General features: G+C 39.2%; 1 protein-coding gene across 7 annotated transcripts in view; it reads right to left on the reverse strand.

Moving 5' to 3' along the window:
• KIAA0825 (KIAA0825 ortholog) overlaps positions 1-23,029 on the reverse strand; it is a 398,660-nt gene that overhangs the window by 237,399 nt on the left and 138,232 nt on the right. For all 7 annotated transcript variants that reach the window (XR_012330774.1, XM_073802294.1, XM_073802293.1 and 4 more), the window contains 2 exons: positions 16,183-16,293; positions 1,891-2,030 (listed from right to left, as the gene is read on the reverse strand). Coding sequence is in view for 6 of the 7 variants with exons in the window: in XM_073802294.1 (XP_073658395.1) it covers positions 1,891-2,030; positions 16,183-16,293 (251 nt within the window). In the remaining variant the exon portion in view is untranslated. The remainder of the gene's footprint in view (positions 1-1,890; positions 2,031-16,182; positions 16,294-23,029) is intronic.

The following is a 23,029-nucleotide window of genomic DNA, read 5'->3' on the forward strand; positions in this document are numbered from 1 at the left end:
ATACCCCTGGTCCATTCCAGGATTTAATTTGCAAGAGTATTTGTATAGAAGGGTAAGGGAAAGAAAGCTCCAGCTGGGTTCAGAATCCTGGGTTACCCACCATTTATCAGCTACATCTGTCTCTTGGAAAATAACATTATCTTAAACTCTAATGTTATTTTTAACATGATGAAAATAATTGTATTTACTTTATAAGGTTTTAAGAATCACAGTGCCTGACAACTAATAAGTAAACAATATATGTTGGCTACTTGAGCAATTAGTTTCCCTAGCACCTGTTTTCCCTTTAGGAGAGTGGAGTTATAGATATTGAAGGTAAAGATAATGTTTTCAGTTCAACTCTGTAAGATTTAAGGCCCACAGAGTACGGCTTGGGGGCTAAGAGAATAAAGACAGATTCAGGGTTTCGAGGAGAGGTAACCTCTGAACTTCTCCTTGGAACACAGTGACACTGGAGGAGTTGTAGTGACCTTTGGAACCACAAGATTTTATGAATTTGAGAGCACCAGGAGAGAAGCAAAGGGCTCAGTAGTGAGGCACTTCCCCTAAGTGGCTTTTGGGAAGCAAACATCAGGGTGTACAGAAGAGAAGAATATGGGGAACTGGTCATGAGCAGATCTGAGAAACCAAAAATTCCAGACATGACTGGAACAATCTGGACTGGGAATGCTATGAACCTCATCTGTATACCAACAGGCTGGTTGGGCCTGGTAACATTTGCCTCATTCATATACAAATATAATAACAATACAAGGCAGAGTAAGCTAAGGGCAGCAGCCACCATAACAGACACTGTGAAGTTCAGGGGAGGGAGGGAGACATCAGTGTGAGCTACAGTGTTCAGAGATCTGGAACATCAGTGGCCTTTGCCCATTGGTGGAGGCTGGGTTGTCTATGGAGGGTCTTTCAAGGAGGAAAAATGGGTGAGCCAAGGTGTGGAAGGAGCATGTGCCTGGGGCTTTGGGGACAATGGCTGAAATGGGTGTGTATGTGTGTTTGTGTGTGATTGCGCGTGCGTGCGCACACATACACAAGAGAATAGTGGGGAAAAAGCTTACAAAACTAGTCTGGGGCCATATTTGAATGGCCAAAGGACAGGGATTTGTTCCTGTAGGTTGATGGGGAAGTAGAGAAAAAAGATTTTGATTAGAGAAAACTATACTGAAACTAGTGATTGATAAAAATTAATCTGGCTACACGTATAGTATAGAACAGAAGAAATGTGTAGGGGTATGTGAAGATGGTTAGAAAACTCTTTATAGATGTAGCAGGAGAGCAGTAGGATATACTATGAGACTGGCATAACATTACTTACCATTTTCTAAAATAGTACTTACAGGGGAAGAAAGAAAGTCTAATTAAGAGAAGTATGGTCCTCTATTACTCCTCAATTTCCATTCATAATTTTCTCATGATTACTTCTCCATGCCTCAGTGATATGGCTGTAAGCCATGCTTGCTTGTTCATAAGTTATATAAGCATTCTTCATGATCCACTGAAATGTCTAATGTGGCTCTAAAGCAATCTCTCTCTCCCTTTCTCTCTCTCTCGCTCTCTCTCTCTCTTCTGTTTTGGACATATAACTGTGTTCCCATAATATTCTTAGGCATTTCAAACCCTATATATTGATATATTTCTATATTATGATAGTTTATGATAGGACAGTATTATATAAAAATATTTTTTGCCCTCATTCAGAATCCCTGAAAAAAATCTTTCCAATAGGTTTATAAAGTTACTCAATATTTTGCCTGCTGCTAACCCCACTGGCTATTGATATAATGCAGTTGGTTTCATCCCTCTGCCAACATTCAAGTAGGAAAAAAATTCCATTCAACTTGAGCAATGACTGGGTTTTTTCAGGACATTCTCATAACTACAAATACTCACTTGAGCTCTTTAGCAAGATTCTCAGTAAAAGACCATCATGATGCAGTAGGGTTTCCAGAAGCAGGTTCCAATTACAGCCTGGCTGGGATAACAGCAGTTTCAACTGACCCTCGGCTGTCAATCGTCCAGCTGATGGAGTCCTTTCAAAATGCAAGATAAAGATGGAGTAATGAAGTTAATTTATCTATGAAATTAATAGCTTTAAAGTACAGATGTAATGCTAACTCCTTTAAATGTCAATTCCTCCCAGATTACTGTGAAAATGCTTTCATGCTTGCTTACTTTAGGGCTGCTCAGGGAAGGAATTACATTTAATCTCTACTAGCTAAAAGCAAATTAACATTTGGTAACCTGCCAAATTTAAAACTGATACAAAATAACCATGCGTATATTTCATGGAACTATGTCTGTTTTAGCTTCATGGAGCAAATAAAAATTATTTATGCATTTTTAATGCATTTATTTGTTCATTCAACAAATACATGAGTGCCTACTATGTGCTATTAACTTCTTTCATTATTCATGGAGAGAAGTTACAATGTGTTTTGGCTACTAATTTGCCATGTACTGTGATTGCTGATAAAATGAAAGGAATTCAAAGCTTCTGTCAAAGGTCAACCATAATCTAATTATTTAATATGTAAAGCCTTAAATCAACATGCAATTATCAGAACCACTCTAACAGTCACACTGCTACCTACTTGGGTAATCAGTTTATCAAAGAGAAATAATTCCAAGGCAAATAAGCTTCTACTTGGGAAATTATAATCAGTGTTGAATAGAAAATTAAAATCAGGTCCCCCACATCACCACATTAATTTACCAATGAATCTGCAAGAGATAAGGAAATAAGGTAGAAACTGAACACTGATAACATTATTCACTTTTTCCTTCTAAAGTCTCAAGGTTTAGACTGGCTAAAGGTCACAGCATCTGATATCAACTTACAACTACAACAAAAAAATGGCAGGAAATGACCACACTCAATCTGATTGTGGAGATAAGGGTTGTGGGACTAGGGTGGCACTGGGAAGGAAAGATGAGACTGAGAAATGTAAAGGTGTGAATGAGAAGACCATATGCTTTAGCGTGGAAGAAAGCGGAACAAAGAGTATCACTGAGAGAGACGATTTGCAGCATCGTTTCCAGATGAAATGTACTGAGTGGTGAACCATCATCATAGTCTAGAGCAAAGGTTTCCAAAGCTTGGGCCCTGGACCAACAGCATCAGCATCACCTGAGAACTTGTTTTTGGGTTTTTTTAAATAAATTTATTTTATATATTTATTTTTGGCTGCATTTGGGTCTTTGTTGCTGCGTGCAGGCTTTCTCTAGTTGCGATCAGTGGGGGCTACTCTTCGTTGCAGTGCATGGGCTTCTTACTGCGGGGGCTTCTCTTGTTGCAGAGCACGGGCTCTAGGAGTGCGGGCTTCAGTAGTTGTGGCATGCAGGCTCAGTAGTTGTGGCTCGCGGGCTCTAGAGAGCAGGCTCAGTAGTTGAGGCACACGGGCTTAGTTGCTCTGTGGCGTGTGGGATCTTCCCAGACCAGGGCTTGAACCCGTGTGCCCTGCATTGGCAGGCGGCTTCTTAACCACTGTGCCATCAGGGAAGCCCTGAGAACTTGTTAAAAATGCAAATTCCCAGGTCTTACCCCATCAGAAATTCTGGGAATGGGTCCCAGAAATCTGTGTTTTAACAAGCCCTCCCCAGGAGATTCTGATGCACACTAAGGTTTGAGAACCACTGTGGAAGGCAGTGCTTTCTGGAGCACAGGTAGCAGGGATAGGCCTAGTTGGTATTATCTTTCCTGCCTCTGTGCCTTTGTGCCCATACAGGTCCACCTTGGCTGCCACCTGAGCAGCAACCTCCAGATGACCCTATACTTAATCTTACGCATCCTTCAATTTGCCACAAAAATATCACTTTCTCTGTAGAGTCTTCACTAAAACTTTCTCTCCATAGCAGTCTATCTCACTCTAAATTAAAGAACTGATGGCAAGTATGCAGATTTTAGCACTTTATTATTTCATCAATTAAAGCTTTATCTCTCCACTCAGATTCAAGCCTTGTGAGCACACTTGTTTTACACCCCAAAGCTCTTACCAATGAACTAAGCACATTTAAGGCTCTGTCAATGTTAGCTGATTGACTCATATGCTCATAAATGGGTAGATAAACTCTTATAAAAAAGAGGATGCTTTGCCAAAATGCTGCTTTAAACAAAAGTGAGAGGATCTGAAGATGTAAAATGAAATTTAAAAGCATCTCCCCTTTGGTTTGGCTTGGGGCATTTGGAACATCTCACAACCTTATGATGCACAAAATCACCTGAACTTTGGACCAACACAGGCTTCCCATGTGAGACTGATAACATAACTCAAAACGGAGAAACTCCCTGGCAATTGGTGAGTCAGTGTTAGCTAGATAGGTGGTGGAGAGAGAAGCGGGGAATTATTTAACCCTCAGACCAGAGGAAACAGGTCTGTCAGTTCAGCAGTTCTGAATTCCTTTGGGTATTCCCAGATTGGTCTGGCTCTTGCAGAAAATCCAAACATGGTGCCAGAGAAAGAAACCACTAGGTGAGCCTTTTGGACTGAAACACTGAAGCAGATCCTCACAATGGCTGTCCCTGTTTCTATCCTAAACCCCAACTGCTGACTTCAAGAAACTTGCTTGGGGTCTGGTAGATGAAAAGCAGCTAGTTGGTAGTAAGCTGTGTATCAAAATTGACTTAGTTTTTTTTAACATTTCCTACCTACGGATTTTGCTTGAGTTGAGTGCTGACTTAAGGATACATTTAATGAACTGAAAGATCCAGTTTGATGGAGTTTAGGAAAGGAAGGGGATTGTTGAGAGACAATTTGAAGAAGGAAGACAGGGGCCAGTTCATAGAGGGTCTCATTAGCCAAGGTGGGGACTTTGGACCTGTTGAAGAATTTAAGGCAGATGAGTTTCCTGACCTGGCTGCAGTATGGAGGTGAATTGGAGGGAGGGTTGTGTTTTTGCTCAGTCCTTTAGACATGTAATGAGACAAAATAATTTGAATGTCATTTCATACCACTTATTTGAATACCTGGTTATAAACAAAACTTCTCATTTACCAGATGGGAAGCTGTTTGTTGAAATGTACCTCAATTTTTGGATCTTTCAACTTATCACAGATTTTGAAATGTACAGTAGAATGACTCACTATAAGGAAAAATAAAAGATTACAAACATTCCTCAGTCACTAAGCTCCGAGTAATAAACGCATTGAGGAGTCGGCACTGGGCATATGGGGAAGCATATGTTCCCTCATCCTTTGAGCTGGAGGAGCTGTGAAAGTGAGATTAGCCTTACAAAAAATGACAGAAAAGGAAATTTTTAATATATGTATATATGTATCAAATATGTACATGTTGACTTCCACTATAATACAAAGAAGAGAACAAAATTTATAAATCCACTGGAATGCATAAATCTTGTATTAGGAGACAGGACAAATTTATGGCTGGGTTATATCAGGCTTATACTCTAATTAGTGCTGCACTTCTGGGGCATGAAAAGGCCTAAGGAATTTTTCAAATCCAGGCAATGTTGGGGTTCAGTCATTATTAGTTTATGAAACTAACAAATTATTTTTAGAGAATCATTGTTCAAAATCTTGGCTGTATTTGGGTGTGTTTACTTTATGAAAACTTATCAAGTAGTTCACTTGTAATTTCTGCAGTTTTTTAGTATGTGTTCACACTGCAGTAGAAAATTTATAAAATCTTAGCCCTGTCAGTACACTATGGCTTGACTTCCAACCACAGTTGTGTGTGGGGCACAGGGCAAGCAAAGACTCTGCAGGAGGTTCAGACTGCAGTAAGAGCAGCCTCACTGCTCAGGTCACATGACCTTGGGAGTCACTGCTCCTACCATATACTTAACATGCAGAAGCTGTCAGACTAGGGGAACATTGGAATGGACTCTGAAATGCACAGCTTGGGGATAACACCGAGCAGTGTTGGGCACTGTTCTTCAACACTTGGTATTTACTTTAAATGAACAGCCATTATATGGTTCTATGTCCCTAAGAGAAAAACCATATGGGTCCAGGAGCCACAGGTTGAAAGTCCTCTCCGAAGGATACTAGAAGCCACCCCCTCACCAGAGTTCCTGATTATCCACTAGGAATTTAACTTGTGTTTTCCATTCCCATAACTCCCCATAGGCTCTGGGTGAGTGAAGGTCCTGGTTTCTGTGGTGGGGTGACTTGGAAAATGCACACCTCTACCAGGGGATCATGAATAAATCTACTAAACCTAATGTTATAGCTGCCTTCTAGTTATTTTTGGATTCCCATGCCAGCAGTCTAGCAGGCGAAGAAAGGAGCTACTATATTGGTAAGGGTAATAACCCTGATTATCACCGAGGAGCTAGGGTTGCTACTGCATATGGAGAGCAGGGAGGAGTATGTCTGTAACTCAAGGGATTCACCAGGGCACCTCTTGATGCTCTCATGACTGGTAATAACCGTAAATAGGTGACCAAAGTAACCACATTCTGATAAGGGAATGGTAGTTATGGTTCAACATCTCGAGGATGAAGGTCTATGTCTATGCTAGGGAAGCAACATACGCAAGCAGATGTGATGACCGAGGGTAAGGGGAAGCTAGAATAAGTGGTAGAGGAATGTAATGATGATTAGCATTTGCAGACTCAGGAATAATGGAAGCAGGAGACACTCTAACTTGTCCCATTAACTCAACCATAATAAAACTTTTTTTTTTTTTTGACCAGCCATCACCTTGAAGAATCAATGATAAGGCCCAGAGAACTTAACATCAATAATGAGTGGATTTCAGTGGTGCAAGAGTTAGAACAAATGTCAATGTCCCCACATCCTCTTGCCCTTACCACTCAGTTGACAATGGCCGGCCTTTTGCTGTCAGAACCTGCATTTCTCTACCTTCCAGCAAGACAGGTTGGAAGTGCCAGCAAATTAACACCTCCAGAGCAGCCTTCAACCAACGATGGATGAAAACTGCTAATAAATTCCTCAGCATCCTTGTTGCCCTGGCGGGAAAACTCTGAGATGTGCCTTTCCCACTGGCTCCAAGAATTTCCCCTGAAGGTGTAAGTTCTAGTTACTCCTGTGGTAGTTGGCTTGATTACACTAATCTTTATTTGCTGTCTTTCTTTCTTTGTCTCACTTATTCATTCCCCTCTAGTGTTTCGTTCACTTAGAAAATAAACTAATTTTACTTTAATCCTTGTCGCAGGGTCTGCTTCTTGGGGAAATGCAAAATAAGACCTGCATGGAGACACTTAGGACTCATCTCACTTAATGTATGTTTCAGGAATATTACGAAAATAGTCCAAGGTCATTTCGTTAATAAATACGGCAACTGGACTTTGAATCCAGGTTTTTCTGACTTCAGAACCCACGATTATTCCACTACTCCATGTTTCCTTCCATTCAACCTGGTTGATATTTGGTGGGTAAGTTGCATTTTCCAGCATTGAGGATGTTTGGCTCTATTCAACCTCCTGATTGAGGATACCATGTTTTTGACTCAAACTCGGGTTTGTGGTCTCAAGGCTGATTCCCAAATTGGAGCCATGTTATTTAAGGTATCTAGGGACTGATTTTGACCAGATGGTTCCTGTCACGGATTACTGGGCCAAATTTATGCCAGAGACCATAAGTTACATGATTCAGAGAACAAAGGCAAGGGCATAACTAAAGAGAAACTGAGAGTGAAAGCCCTAAAGTGGGATAATGAAAGCAGAGGAGGAAAAGCTCCGTACTACTATACTACTTTTGCCTTTCCAAAACTAATCCTTCCAAATCTTTCTGGGGAGACAAATATTTAAAACAATTCTAACATTTTCTCTTTAGTACCTGGGGAAAAAAGCTGAGGGGGGAAAACAAAAACCCAAAGTATTTTCTTCATCACTTTAATCAAGAATGTGCAAAATATATGTAGTTATAACATTGAAAATGTTTGCATACATTTTAATCTCTATAATGGGTATAGCCATGTCTCTATGATATTTATAATTAGAGATGATTCAATAAATAGAAATCAGACAGGGGTCACCTGCATGTTTATATATAGGATTTGCCTTGATTTTTAATAACTTTGTCCACTGAGGTAAACTGATACTCTTAAAGAGTCTCAGTTTTTCAGAGTTGATGGTATCCACACTACCTGGTATGCAACTTAAAGGATAGGCATTCAACCTGTGAGGATGTGAATTATTTCTTGATTTTAGTAAATTAAACTTTTTCACTTGGGATGACCCCATTTCTCGAAAATCACCCAAAGATATATTAGTGCCCCAAACTCATAGCCCTAGCTCCACACTTTAGTGTTACACAGGTTAGTGTACCTTATTTCTAAAAATACACAAGAATCTAATTTTAATTTTAAAAATAATGTTGATACTACATGTCAGCCATCACTTTTGGACTCCCCCAGAAGTCCCCTAGCACCTGAGTCAATAAGACACTGGAGACTACTAAATCACTTAACCATCCCTTTAGAGGAGCAGAAGTTATCTCTCTGGAGCCTTTAGCTATTATTGGTCCTTGTCTACCAGATAATAAATATCCTGTTACAGGAGTTCAAGAAAGGTCTCCCCTGGCATCACACTTCTGATAAGTGCAGAGACTCAATGAGAAAATAGTTCAATATTCTTTCCACTTTATCATACTTGGAGCTGGTCCTTTTAACATGTTTGGATAATTGATAAGACCTTCCACTTTCTGAAACATACAGCTCTTTACTAACACAGCAGTACTGAATGATTGTTTAGTAAGCACTTACGTGATGGGTGCCTTGTAGGCACATTAGCTAATTAAATCCTCATAACTCTGCCATGAGAATATCTCAGAAGCTAAGGGAAGAAGATGTTTCAAGATGGGGGAAGTAGACAATGGTATTATGTGCTGTTTTCAAGTAGATCAATAAGATCATACTGTATTTATGTCTTAACTTCCTCACAAAAATATAAACTATTTAACTAACTTTCCAAATCACAAAACTATACAGGTCTGCAAACCTTGTCTGTCTAATGTGAAAACCTACAGTTGTTTCTTATTATCTCATTGCTGGTTCCATTGCTATATTCTTATTTATATAATAGCTTTAAACCATAATAGAAAAGGAAAGATATGTAGAAATATCTAGCTATATCAAGTAACCAGCTCACCTGACATTTTCATTTCTTTTAGTAACTGCTCCACAAACATATGACTTTTTCTCTGAAAATCTTTTCAAAGATCCAGCTGCTTGTCCATCCACACTCTGGAACAGCCATGTTAGAGCTTTGGTGTTCAAAAGCTCCCATTACTTCTCCCCTGACTGTTGGCTCCAGGTCAAAGCTTGGCACCGCATCAGAGTACAAGTTCTCTAAGCTTTTCTCTTCAGTCCTATGGAACAGCCTGACAGCAGCAGCTGGGAGACCAAAGTTCTCTTTTGTCCTCCTCCCCAGATGTTCTCTCCTGAGGATACTAGAAGCCACCTCCCCAACAAGAGCTTTCTTCCCATCACTGAGCTTGACCACTCAGATCAAATGTTTGAAAAGAGTTAAAAGTACCATTTAATGTGGCAATATCTGAAACAATACTACAATAACTCATTTGTTCCTTAATTCACTTAGTCATTAAACCAACATTTGTTGGCTGATTTCTGTGTGCAAGGCCATGGAGACACAACAGTAAGTAAAAAACAAACCCATTGTTTTTACAGAATTCAGCAGGGAATACATGCATGGTTTAAATGGTCATACAAATGAAGATAAAATTACAACCATAACAACTCAATCAAGAAAAAGCAAAAGATGCTATTAGAAGATGTAGTGAGAAGAAGTACGCTAGTCTTTGGGGTTGATGAAAGGCTTCCCTACAGAAGTCACACTGAGATAGGAACTGAGATAGGAAGATACATTGACATTACTAGATGAAAGGGGAAGAAGACCTTTCAAGGAAAGGGAAAAGCATGTGCAAAGATCCTGTGGCAGAATGGTACATTTCATGGCAAGGAAATGTGAAAAAGGTTAATGTGTGAGGAGCAAAATCACAGGGTAGTGTGGTATCAGAAGAGGTTGCAGAGGAGGGTAAGCCACATCTATGCAGGTTTTACAGGCCATGGTAAATTTTTTGTGCATGCTTAAGGATAAAGGGGAATTCATGGAGGGCTGTGAGCTATAAGTGTGAAATGATAAAACTTAGTTTTGAAAATAGATTTTGGTTTGAGAAGTCTCTGGCTATAGTTTGGAGAATATTGGAGTCAACATATACACGGGAGGAAACCAAGGAGCCACTGCAGTAGTCAGGAGAGAGGTGATGCACTAAGGCGAAGGTGGTACTATGGAGAACAGATATTAGGAGCTAAAATTAACGAGAGTTAGTAATGAACTGGATCTAGTAGAAAAGAAAGAGGGAGGTATTCGGGTTGCCTTCTGGTCTCTGCCTTATACAATCACATGCAGGTACAATTAGTCAAAATGGGGGAAAATGAAAGAGGATCAATTTGGAGGGGAGTATCCTAAGTTCAATTTTTGTCATGTTGAGTCTGAGGTATCTCTGTGCTCATCAGGTATAAACCTGAGGAAGACATTCATGTACGATTCACATCCATGAATATATAGGTCTGTAGTCCTAGAAGAGACTGAAAGCAGAGATTTGAATTGGGGGCCACTTAAAAAGTACATGAAACCACAGACATGTGTGAGTTCACCTACAAAAGGTTCTATGATAGAATGCTAAAGATTTTCAATATTTAATAGCCAGGCCAAAGTAGATGAACCTGCAAAGAAATTTTATTGGCTATCTCTTCCCTCACCACTTATACCTAGCATATGCCTTACTTGGAGAAAAATTTTAAAATGCATTTATTGAAAGAATGAATGAACACATCTTGGTAAAACTGCGTAAATGGGAAGACCCACATAGCATATAATATAATGAAGCCAAAGGTAGTTTAATATTTAGGGAGGGGAAAAAAAGCATATAAGTCCAAAACAGGATTACATTGAGTAAAACCATAATGGAAACAAAAGCATAGTAGAAAGAAATATCCACAGCTCAGAATGGACTGGCCATGAATCAAAACATCATGTCATCATAAAAGAAAATGAGCAGTGTAAAATGAATGGACTGTTCACTCACACTGATTATGCTACTTGGAGTCAGTGTCCAGTTATGACCTCCTTAGCTAAGGAAGACCTGAAAAGTATTTGGAACTACGGAAAGAACCACAAGATGATGAAAGTTGGGAAAATAATAAGAAAAAAACTTTATAATGCAACAGTATAATTGACTAAGATAGTATTCTTTCTTGAACATTTATATGAAAGTACAGTGTGCTGTCATAGTATTAACACTGAGATGAATATATTCTCCACATACCTTAGTTTAATCTAGCATGAAACTGATTACCCTTTCTAAATCAACTCACATTGTTAGCCTGTAACACTGCTAGGGATAATGAATATAATATATTTTACTTATTGCTTTGAAAATACATATATTTTCCCTAAAGCAAACTCTTCTAAACTCTATTCCAGGAGTTCTAGGAGAACATGAAAAATTCTATTTTTACCAATTTATATACTTGGTAGGCATTCTCTAGTAACCCTATAGACAAATTTACGGTGCATACAACTATTTATGCATTTCTAACTCTTATTGTAAGTCTTAATTTCATGTCCTCCTTGCTCTGTTTCTTCCTTCTCACCTACTTTTAATTCATTATCTTAATATATTTAATACTATTAAAAGCCAACTTAAATCTTTCTGAAACAATGCACAGGTGTAAATAAATGAGCAAATAGGTGACTAAATTACTAAGATACGTCATAATATTAAATATTTTAATCTCATCCTCACCCTTTCCAAAAAAAAAAGCATAATATATTTTTAGTTTATCATCATTCAACCCATGTGTATTTCCCTGAACAGTTCATTTTAGTTGCTAAGGTGAGGAATGGAGTTTTGGAGGATAATTTAAGGGTGAAAAACACACAGCAACAGCTGATTTATGTGAGGAAATGGATGGAAAGGTAAAGATTTTTAAGGTCACATGATGGTGGTCTAGGAATTCCCATTGCAATGCTTGACAAATGCAAATAAACAAGTTGAGTTATTTTGAAACTACTTTTATTGCTATCCTGGGTTCCTCTGTTCTGAACATGTTGGATCATGAATCACATGGATCATGTCTTTCTGTGCAGATTATATGGAACTGTTAGAGAGAATAACTGTCAGAAAGTCAGGGTAGAAGGGTTCATACTGTACTTGCATGGAGAATTTAAAAGGCAAGATAGAGAACCAAGGGCATTTCAGGAGCGAAAACTACATAAATAAAGGCTCAAAGTTGAGAGTAAGCAATAAATAAAAGTTAAAATTGTAGAATAACTGTGTCTTAAAGACAAGAGAGAAGACTGACAACTGGAGCGGAGAAGTGTTGGGTGCTCCAGGAAACAAGCCAGGCAGTGTAGGAGAAGCAGAAGCTACTGTAGGTTCTTGAGCAGTAGAACGGTATAACAAAAACAGTTTTTAAAACATGTTAAATAATAGTAAGATGGACCAAGGTTGTTGCAATGGGTTGTAGAGAAAGACTGCTTCTAAGAGAACTGTGGGAACGAATCAACTGAACATGATAATACAGTAGGAATAGGCAACAAGCAGCTCAATATGGAAAGCAGAATCAAGATTCTACCCTTGAAGTGTTTAAGAATGATGTGTTCCTTATAGAAAAGACCATGGTTAGGGGACAAGGGAAGAGTGAAAAGAAGGATCTGTTGAAGACATTATGCTGGGTTTCCAGTAATACAGTGGGTCATTCAAGAAATATGGGCAGCCGGACATAGAATGTTGGGGTAAAGGAAGTGCCCAGAGCTAGAAATCCTCTGTAGAGCAGTTACAGGGTAATACCTGTGAATCAAAGAGCATTTAAAAAAATGAGGTTTCTTTTAAATTTTTTTAATCTTAATAAAATTAAGCTGCTTTCATTATAGGAAATTTGGAAAGTGCCCAGATAAAAATCCATATAAACATGTAAACTATAAGCTCTCTAGCATAGAGTTTTTTTTTTTTGTTTGTTTGTTTGTTTTGTTTTTTTTTTTTTTGCGGTACGCGGGCCTCTCACTGTTGTGGTCTCTCCCGTTGCGGAGCACAGGCTCCGGACGCGCAGGCTCAGCGGCCATGGCTCACGGGCCCAACCGCTCTGCGGCATGTGGGATCTTCCCGGACCGGGGCACGAACCCGCGTCCCCTGCATCGGCAGGCAGACTCTCAACCACTGCACCACCAAGGAAGCCCCCAGCATAGAGTTTTTATATCCTTTCAATATTTGTTTTTCTCTACATACTTTTAAAATGCTATGTGTAGAGTAGTACGGCATAGTTCAACACTTCTCAATTGTGTGCCATCTTGCAATAATTGTTCATCCCCTGGGAAATGGGGGCTCCCATATGATGCAGGTTTGGGGAATCTGCCTACTAGATCCCTCCCTTGGAGATAAACACTATACATTAGTATATCAGGGCTCCTGCAAGTCGAATGATAAAGAGACTTTACATAATGAATAACTGACAATCTTAGATTTTTCTTGCACGACTGTTAACGTCATCCTGGACTGCTCTCCCTCTGAAAGGTGGAGATGCAGCTGTCAGGAGCTCGGGCTTTGGAAGCAGACAAGCCGAGGTTCAGAGTCTGCCTCCCAGATTTGTTCTCTTCAGAAAGTTGCTACCTGCACATCACTTTACTCTCCATGAAAGAAGCACATGAGTACTTATTTCAAAGACTGGTGTGAGGTTTGAAAAAGATAATGTACATGAAGCACTGGGCATGTCAGGTTCACAGTTATCACTCTAAAAACTGGGCTGGCTTTGATTACTACAACACTACTAACCTGCAGTTTTCCTTTGAGTATAAATCACAATGATTTGTCATTTAATATTTTTCAAAATCAACCTTTTTAACGACGCCACAGTAGTCTATCGCATGGCTAATCCATAGGTGATTTGTCTAATTCCATACTGTGAGACATTTATTTCCATGTTTTCCTTTTACAAATAATGCTTCGATGAATATCCTTGCATATAAAACTTTCTCAGCAGCTCTGATTAATTCCTTATGATTGATTCCTAGCAATGGAATTGCTGATAAAGGGCCATAAATATTTTTAAGGTGGGCCTCTCACTGCTGTGGCCTCTCCCGTTGCGGAGCACAGGCTCTGGACGCACAGGCTCAGCGGCCATGGCTCACGGGCCTAGCCGCTTCCGCGGCATGTGGGATCTTCCCGGACCGGGGCACGAACCCGTGTGCCCTGCATCGGCAGGCGGACTCTCAACCACTGCGCCACCAGGGAAGCCCTATTTTTAAGGTTTTTGATACAGTTTTATTATATTGCTCTCCAAAAAACTTGTATCAAATTGCATTTCCACTGTGGGCTGAGCAGTCATCACCATGTTCTAATCTTTGCATTAGGATAATAGTGAAGATTGATGGCTACAATCAAGCAGAAAGAAAGAAAAGTCTTATTACACTTACGTTTGCTTTAGGTATAGAAAAGAGAAAGAAATTAAATATAAGAAGCTATTTGAAAGATAAACCCATTTACACGCTGACTTCCCAGGCCTCTAGATGGGCTGAACAGAGCAAGCCTGGAGGTGGAAGTCTTATCAGCTATGCTTAAAGAGGTAACTCCACTGGTTATAGAGTAAGATAAAAGCAGGCAATAAAAATAGATTAAACAGGTGACGCAGTGGTTGAGAGTCCGCCTGCCAATGCAGGGGACACGGGTTCGTGTCCCGGTCTGGGAAGATCCCACATGCCGCAGAGCGGCTGGGCCCACGAGCCATGGCCACTGAGCCTGCGCGTCCGGAGCCCGTGCTCTGCAATGGGAGAGGCCACAAGAGTGAGAGGCCCGCGTACCGGAAAAAAAAAAAAAAAAAGATTAAACAGATGTGATAGTAACATGGAGAACAAATATGTTTAGAAGTTTGGGAACTCATCAAAATGAAACAGGTTGTTTGTTTAACTCACACTGTAAAAGATCCAGTTGTTTAATGTGTTACCTTTGCAATAACGAATATTAAAGTCAGCTATTTAATCCTTAAAGACGTAAGAGGTATTTACATGACAGCTGCAGTGTATGGAGGTGACAGAGTATTAAGGGTGTTCCATTTCTTTCTTTCTTCAAAAAATATTTATTTATTTATTTACTTATTTGGCTGCGCTGGGTCTTTAGTTGCGGCACATGGGATTTAGTTCCCTGACCAGGGATCAAACCTGGGCCCCCTGAATTGCGAGCGCAGAGTCTTAACCACTGTACCACCAGGGAAGTCCCAGGGTGTTCCCTTTCTAGGAATCAGTCATAAGGAATTGTTCATAGATGTTGAAAATGTTTTATGTGTAAGTGAAGTAACAACAATACTCTGAGGTCCTTGAAGGTAGGAGGGCAAATGTCTCATTGATCTTGGATTTCCCATTACGTATATGACAGGCACATGATAGGTAAACAGTATATGTTTATTGTGTCTATAGAGACTTGTGTATGAGGTTTTCATACCCTCTTTTTACGAGTAGGACTCTTGTTCCTCAAGAGAGAGATACAGTCAGTCAATTTAGATAGTGAAATCACTAATAGTGTATTTCTAAGATGAATCAAGAATGTGTAGGGATTAACAATATTCTCCTACAGCTATACATGATATATTTATTCACAGATACCAAGGAAAGCTACTTTCCTATGATATATTCAGCGAAGAATCAATCTGACATTCCACGTAATGCCACAAAATGTCATCAAATTACTCTGGAAGTACATTTCTTGCTTTAAATGATTTTTCTTATGTTTAAATGCCATTAATTAAATAATAAAAGTGAAAGACCCTATTCATAATTTTTAAAGTTGCTCCTCTCTCAACTTTTTCCTCAGGCTCTGAGTTAGTCACATGAATTATCCCATATTACTGCTTTTTTTTGACAATTAGCTGGAGAACTGTCAAATCCCCAGTCATAGATCAAGAAGGATGAATTTTAAAATGGCTAGGCAATTAGCTAAAATAAAACTAAATTCCAAAAATTCACATTTTTCCATTACTTTAGTAAAACTATGTTAGTGGAATGATTATGAGGCCTATATCTTGGATTCTTGAGCTAAAGAAAGAAATATACTCTTTATTTACCTGCGTAGTGTCGAAAGTTTTAATTTCTTTTTGTAAGATGTATTTACCTCCATGGATAAAAGTTTCTATTAAACTTCAAAGGAATCAAAGAATTATAGATGGTGTAGTTTTTAGAGGTTCTCACCTGAGTAAAGAAGGGTAGAAATGTGATATGCAAGAAAGCCAATGCAATGGTTGCTTGAAAAATGGCTTTAAGGAATCTGAGGCAGAATCGTCCATGCCATGCTGAAAAGTCCTAGGGAAATAAAAATCATTATTTCAGAATATACAGGGGACATTAACTATGAAGACCATCAAAATTTATTTTTCCTTAGTATTCAAAGTTAATGATTTTACACAAAACAATATTGTGCTAGAATGGACAATGCACCCACTTCATCCACTTGGTATTTACAACTTAATAAGTGATTCAGAGGCCTCTCTGCAACAACCCTTACACTTGGGAAGGTATGACAATACCATTATCATTTAATTTAAAAAATTCCCATTATAAAATTTGTCAAAAATAAATGTATGAAGAATAGTAAAATGAATACCACGTATGTCTCCCTCCCTCAACCTGAATCCAATAAATGTCAATATTTTGTCATTTTTGCTTCGTTAATGCAAAAATGTTTAGCATAAAGGTACCTCTTTTTATTCTTTAAAGTGATTTATAAATACTAAACAATTAATGAGAATTTACAATTAATTTTGTATGCTCCTAAGGGCCTACAGAAGGCGGGTAAAGAATTTAACTGTAAAATATACGACTGTGATTTCAAAATTAGAACAATTTGGCCAGAATATCTGGTCTACAACTATCTTTGGAGAAGTAACTATAACATTTTTCTAAGTTGGCCCAAATTCAACAATAAATCTTGAGGTAATAAGAAAGGATTTGTTACATAAAATCTTTAGTAGATAGCTTGGCTAATAAAATTTTTATAATAACAGAAGACTATATTTGCCTACATGGAGTTAAGAGTCACAACTGGGAACATTTTAGAAATAGAATTGTTTGTAGTGGTGCTATCTCTCTTCATCTAAAGTACAGTAGCAATAGCATCTTTTAAATAATAGGTAGAACGGAATTTGACTCTGAAAACCCACCCCTCTCTTTTCATCCTACAGCCTGCTTCTTGTATCCTCACGTTTCCAAATTTGACCTGCCTCTCCACTGTTTGTCTCGCCAAGTAGAACACCTTCTAATTAAATACATGTTGACATTTTTTAGATTTTTAATAGATCATCTCCTCTTTGAAAGCCATTTCCTCACTAAATTTCAGATAGAACAAAATTCCATAAATAGGCTTCAAAATGAGGCTGTCCTATTTCCATCCCATACCTTCCACTGTGTGAACTAGAGAAGCAAGCATGAGCTAGGTCAGGACACCAGGACATGCTTTTCTAAGGAGTCTGGACTTTGTATTAGCAATGAGGAATCACTGAAGAGTTTATAGCATAAGAGTTTTATCAGCTATTTTACATTTTAGGAAACTCACTTGTGCACTAGTGAGGAGAGCTGATTGGAGATTAGGGCTGGAGGAAGGGAGATAATGAAGATGATCTTTCGGTAGACCAGGCAGAAGAAGACAAAGTCCTAAACCAAAGTAAGAAGCATAAGAGAGTGTGTGTATGGGACAAATATAAAAAGAAATAAAATTAATAGAATTAACAATATTCATTCTCTAATGATATGGGGATGGAGGCAGCAAAAGGGAGGAGGTAGAAGGCAGAAGGGTTAAGATAAAAGAAGTCTGGATGACTTGCAGGTGCTTTCCTTAGTTTTAGATATGCTGAGGGGGGTGCAGACTCCAATAGGAATTTGGATTTACTGATCCAGCATATACAAGAGACATTTGGATTGATGATACTGATATGTAAGTCACTAGCATAATGGTGAAGCCATGGGAATGGGTGAATTCACCCAAAGAAACAGTGTAAGATGAAAAGATGGACAAGGATGGAACTCTGGAACACACCAACATTTAAAGGGTGAGGTGAGAAAAAGAAGCACTCAAATGAAGCAGAAGGAATCATCAGAGAAGTAGGCAAAGAGCCAGGAGAAGGTGATGTTAGGGTTAGAGAAATGGCCAATAGTGTCATAAGCTGCAGAGAGGGTAAGTGAATGGAGGGACAAAACTTGTAAAGTTAGCAATTGGGTGTGCATGGATGACCTAGCCCATGTGGTTTGTTTAGCATGATGAGGGCAGCTGCAGTATATTGAGTAAATGGTAGGTGCAAAAGTGGAGACAATGAGCACAAACTCTACTTTAGAAGGGAGGCACAGTAATAAAGATGGAATATTTTTTAATACAAGAGAGTCTTGGGGAGAAGGACCAGAGACTAAGGCCATGGCGTAGGAGGTAAATGTCATCAAGAGCTCAGGTTAAAAGATTTGCTGTGGTTGGGAAAAAAGACTCACTGATCACCAGTCAAAGGATATAAAGGTAAGTAAGAATCAAGATAATTATTAAGAATGGAGATGAGAGGTTAAAGTACATACATGATGGTCTGGGTTTCTCAGAGAAGTAAAGGAGAAGGCCACCTTCTAGCAACTAGTGGGATGGGACAAGGTGGAGGGTTTGGCCAAAGTGAAGAAGGATGAAAGAGGGAGCTACCCAGAGACAGGACAAGGGGTAGGATTGTCAAAGGGTACAAAAGCACAGCTGAGTGATTTTTGCCAACAGTGTTCCAGAGGCTGAACAGAGAGTCCAAGAGAGTGAGGGTGCAGGAGAGGGACACGCACTAGCAAGGGAGCTAGGAAGAGGAAGGTGCTGGCATAATGTGAGAGGAGGTACAGTTAAGGAGTCTGGAAAAAAAGGCTGTCTCAAAGAAAGTGACGTACTTGGGGAAAAGGATGGGACAAGAGCTGGGTTTGATGAGAGAGAAGGAGGAACTAGAGGCTATGGTATCATAGCCTCTGCCTACTTTTCCACCTACCTCTTTGAGCCCTTTGCATAAATCCCCATTTGTCCAGTTATCTGCAGGGGGTAGGGGGCACCTTATTTCTCCAAGAATGAATACCTTACCTAGAATGCCCTCTCTGCCATGTTCAACTGGCTCCATAGATGGCTCTACCTCAAAACCTTATCTGATAAGTCTTCCCTGACCACCCTGTCTGAAATATTTCCCTTCTCACCACTCCATCCCTCGCTAGGCCCTTATTTGGCTTTGCTTCTTCTTAGGACTTAACTCTACCTCTGATCCTTTTACATTCACTTTTTGCTGCCTGCTCCATACCCAAGGGGAGGGTCATGGAAGATCATAAATGCACCTGCCTGAGTGTGTGCAGGACCTCTGGAGCCAGATAGCCTGGGTGTGTATCTTGGGTGGGCTCTTTATTAGATGTGTAATGTTGTTTGGCAATTAATTTTGCTTCAGTTTTCTCATTTGTAAGATGGGGATAATAATAATCACCTCACAGGGTCAGTGTGATGATTGAGATAATGCATAAAAGCCTTTAGCAAAGTGCCTTGTACATAATAAGGGCTCAACAAATGCAAGGTAGTATCAGTATGATAACGGCAGTTGCAAATACTTCTTAAGAAGGTCTACAACTACCTCAGAACTGACATGGAATTCCTAATAGTCTACACAGTTGTCTAGGTACAGTTTTATTCTCAAGATTAGAAAAAATAAGGGAGGATCTAATAATAATGGAATGGTTATTTGGTGCCAAAATTTCTTAGGCTACAAACCATTGGCAATGCAATACTTCCCAGAGTATTTCTGCCAGTCCCTAGACTCTTTTCCTCCACTGAGAGTTGTACTGGTAATAGTAAGGTTATTTGGCGATAATGAAATATTACGGCAGATGTTTATGGTCTCAGAGGGGGTGGGATCTGTATGAGCATTTAATTCCACAGCAAGATCCCAAATTAGTTTCATTATTCTGGAGAGTATAACAGGGTGAAAATTGGCCTACAAGCCTCCATGGGAGAATGAAATGATGATCTAGCTATTAGATAACCTCTAATGATGTTTTGGTATACAGTTAAAAGAGAAGATGCTCTAAATAAATCATAGTGGAGAGTAAAATACAATCATATGAGCCACAGAATTACATTTTCCACAAGACATAAAAGAATTTTGATATATCAAATGTGAATACTCCTTTAAAATAATTAATTGTCCATAGGTTGAAGCAGAATACATTTCTTCACATTTCCAAATTAGCGGCCTGTAAAGACAGCTTTGCTTAAAGGGAAAAATATAAATTTGGGGAAACACCTTGCCTTTGCCTTTCCTCCAACATCATGCCCCTTCTCTATTACTAACATCATACTGGCTCTGGACTGATCACACCACCCGACGTGAGCACACTATCCCAGATTCTGTCTCTTCTGGGTCCCTGATTTACAATTATGTTGCCTTCCTTCCTTTTTTCATTATCAAAACTGATTGACTCCTTGAGCTTATGTAGCCAGCTGCTGCTAGCATGAAATAAATTCAGTGCACATCAAAAGTGAGATAAACTGATATGCTAAAATGAGTTAGCTGGGTTTTATGCTTCTCTTGTGCCACCCTGCTTTTGGCTGCCCTCCCAGAAGAAATGTATCTCATAATATGATGCTAACGGAATAAATCTCCAGGATGGAATAGAGGTAGCCCAAGGATGTAAGTTCCACAGGGGCAGAGGGGTCAGGTCAGATGTCTTATATCATCTGTGGCTACCATGGTGCCAAACCCATTGGAGGTACGCAATAAATAAAAATAACAAGAGAAGACCATAACTTCAGAAGAAGTAGAATTAGGCTTGAAGCTGAACTATTGAGACAACACTGGAATACTTGAGATAACTGAGGACGTATGAGACTTTCTGATGCCCCTAAAATCATAGCCAACTAACCATGAATATGCAGAGATAACCAAATTCAATCTACTTCACCATTTTAAACATAATTCTAAGTCACTGCTTTTCTTTCATAAAGCAGTGTTACCCCTGGGACTATAAGTTGCTGCCTCAATGTCATTAACTTTAAGACACAAGGTAAGATACTTGGAGTACAGTATGGTTCCCTGCATTTCTCCTGCCCCTGGCTTGTGTTTCTTATGATGAAAATAACTCTTTGAGGTTAGAAAATGATGATTTGAAGTTAGAAAATGACTGGCACAATGCTTGGCCTATAGAAAGTACACTGTAAATACTGGTTAAAAAAAAAAAAAGGAGTGAATAAATAGAAGGTATTGTCAGACCCTGCTTAGTAGAAAGGAGGATGAATTTGGGGGGCATCTGTGAAGTCAGTCTTGGGTGGTACACAGACAAAGCACAGACTGAGAACAGGACATATGGTGAAGAGACTGAACCAGACTTGACCCCAGAGTACAGGGCAGGAACCAGCTAGTCAGAGATTCAGGGCACTGGTCTTCTCCAAAATTAACAACTAGCCGTTTACCAATGTTTTACCTTATTAAGACCACACATAAAGCTGTTTGATTTTAGTTCTTTCTTTTGATAGAGATTTCCCTCAAAAATAATGTTTAGAGGGAAGAGTACAAAGGGAGTCATTTAATCTAAACAAAATGGCTAAGAGAACTACCTCTATTTTCTGGATCATTTTGCATTCTGCCAGACACCTTCTTTTTTTACATTTTACATACTTTTATTTCTATTTCCATCTAATCTATATTCATTTTTAACAGCTTTATTGAGATATATAATTCACATACCACAAAATTTACTCATTTTAAGTACACAACTAAATGATTTCTACTATATTCAGAGCTGGGCAACTTTCACCACTATCTAATTTTATAACATTTTAATTAGGCTCAGAAGAAACCCTGTACCCATTAGCAGGTACTATCCATTCTCCCCTCCTCTCAGCCTCTGACAACCATTAATCTACTCTCTGTCTCTGTGGATTTGCTTATTCTGGAAGTTTCTAGTAAACTGAGTCACACAATATGTGCTCTCACATGTCTGGCTTTCTTCACTTAGCATGCAGGTTTTGAAGTTCATCCCTGTTGCAGCATCTGTCAGTACTCCATTTCTTTTCTTTTTTTTTTTTTTTTTTTTGTGGTACGCGGGCCTCTCACTGTTGTGGCCTGTCCCGTTGCGGAGCACAGGCTCCGGACACGCAGGCTCAGCGGCCATGGCTCACGGGCCCAGCCGCTCCGCGACATGTGGGATCCTCCTGGACCGGGGCATGAACCCGTGTCCCCTGCATCGGCAGGCGGACTCTCAACCACTGCGCCACCAGGGAAGCCCAGTACTCCATTTCTTTTTATGGCTGAATAATATTCTACTGGATGTATATGCCACATATTGTTCTCTATTCACCAGCTGATGGACATTTGGGTTCTTCCCACTTTGTGCTGCTATGAACACTTGTGTACAAATCTTTACATGGACATATGTTTGCATTTCTTTTGTGTACATACCTAGGAGTAAAATTACTGCGTCATAGGACCATATGCTCAACATTTTATATGAGCATCCCTATGCTTGACATTTTGAGGAACTACCTGTTTCGAGCGTGCCAGACATGCTTGAAGTATGAAAAACAAAGTTTTAGTCCAACACTTTCTGTTTTGTAAGGGACAGTGAAATAATTTCATATAACTGAAGAAATAAACAAGCTAAGACAATAACTTTAAAACACCTAGTACTAGTTTGAAACTGAACTACAGACAAAGCACTGAAATACCTTAGAGTTTAGTGATTCAAAAGCCATGAGAAAGATAACAAGTGAACCCCAAAAGATAGGTCTGCTGTTCCTTGGCTTAGTGATCAACATTCTGGCCTATTGCTGATGACTCCAACCTTTGCCTGGTATGTTGGTACTTGTACTGAAATTCATTCTTCCATGTTATTAAATGATGTAACATTGGGGACAATCAACTTTCAAAAACTTTCCATTTTTAGTTTTTATATAACACATCAAAATATTCTGGAGATACAACATTCAATTCTAACATTAAAATTTTTTTCAGACTTTCCTAAATTACTCAGGGGTGAATATTTCATCTTGTTCACTGCTGTA

This window comes from Tursiops truncatus, chromosome 3 (assembly GCF_011762595.2).
Source record: "Tursiops truncatus isolate mTurTru1 chromosome 3, mTurTru1.mat.Y, whole genome shotgun sequence".
NCBI classification, from domain to species: Eukaryota; Metazoa; Chordata; class Mammalia; order Artiodactyla; family Delphinidae; genus Tursiops; species Tursiops truncatus.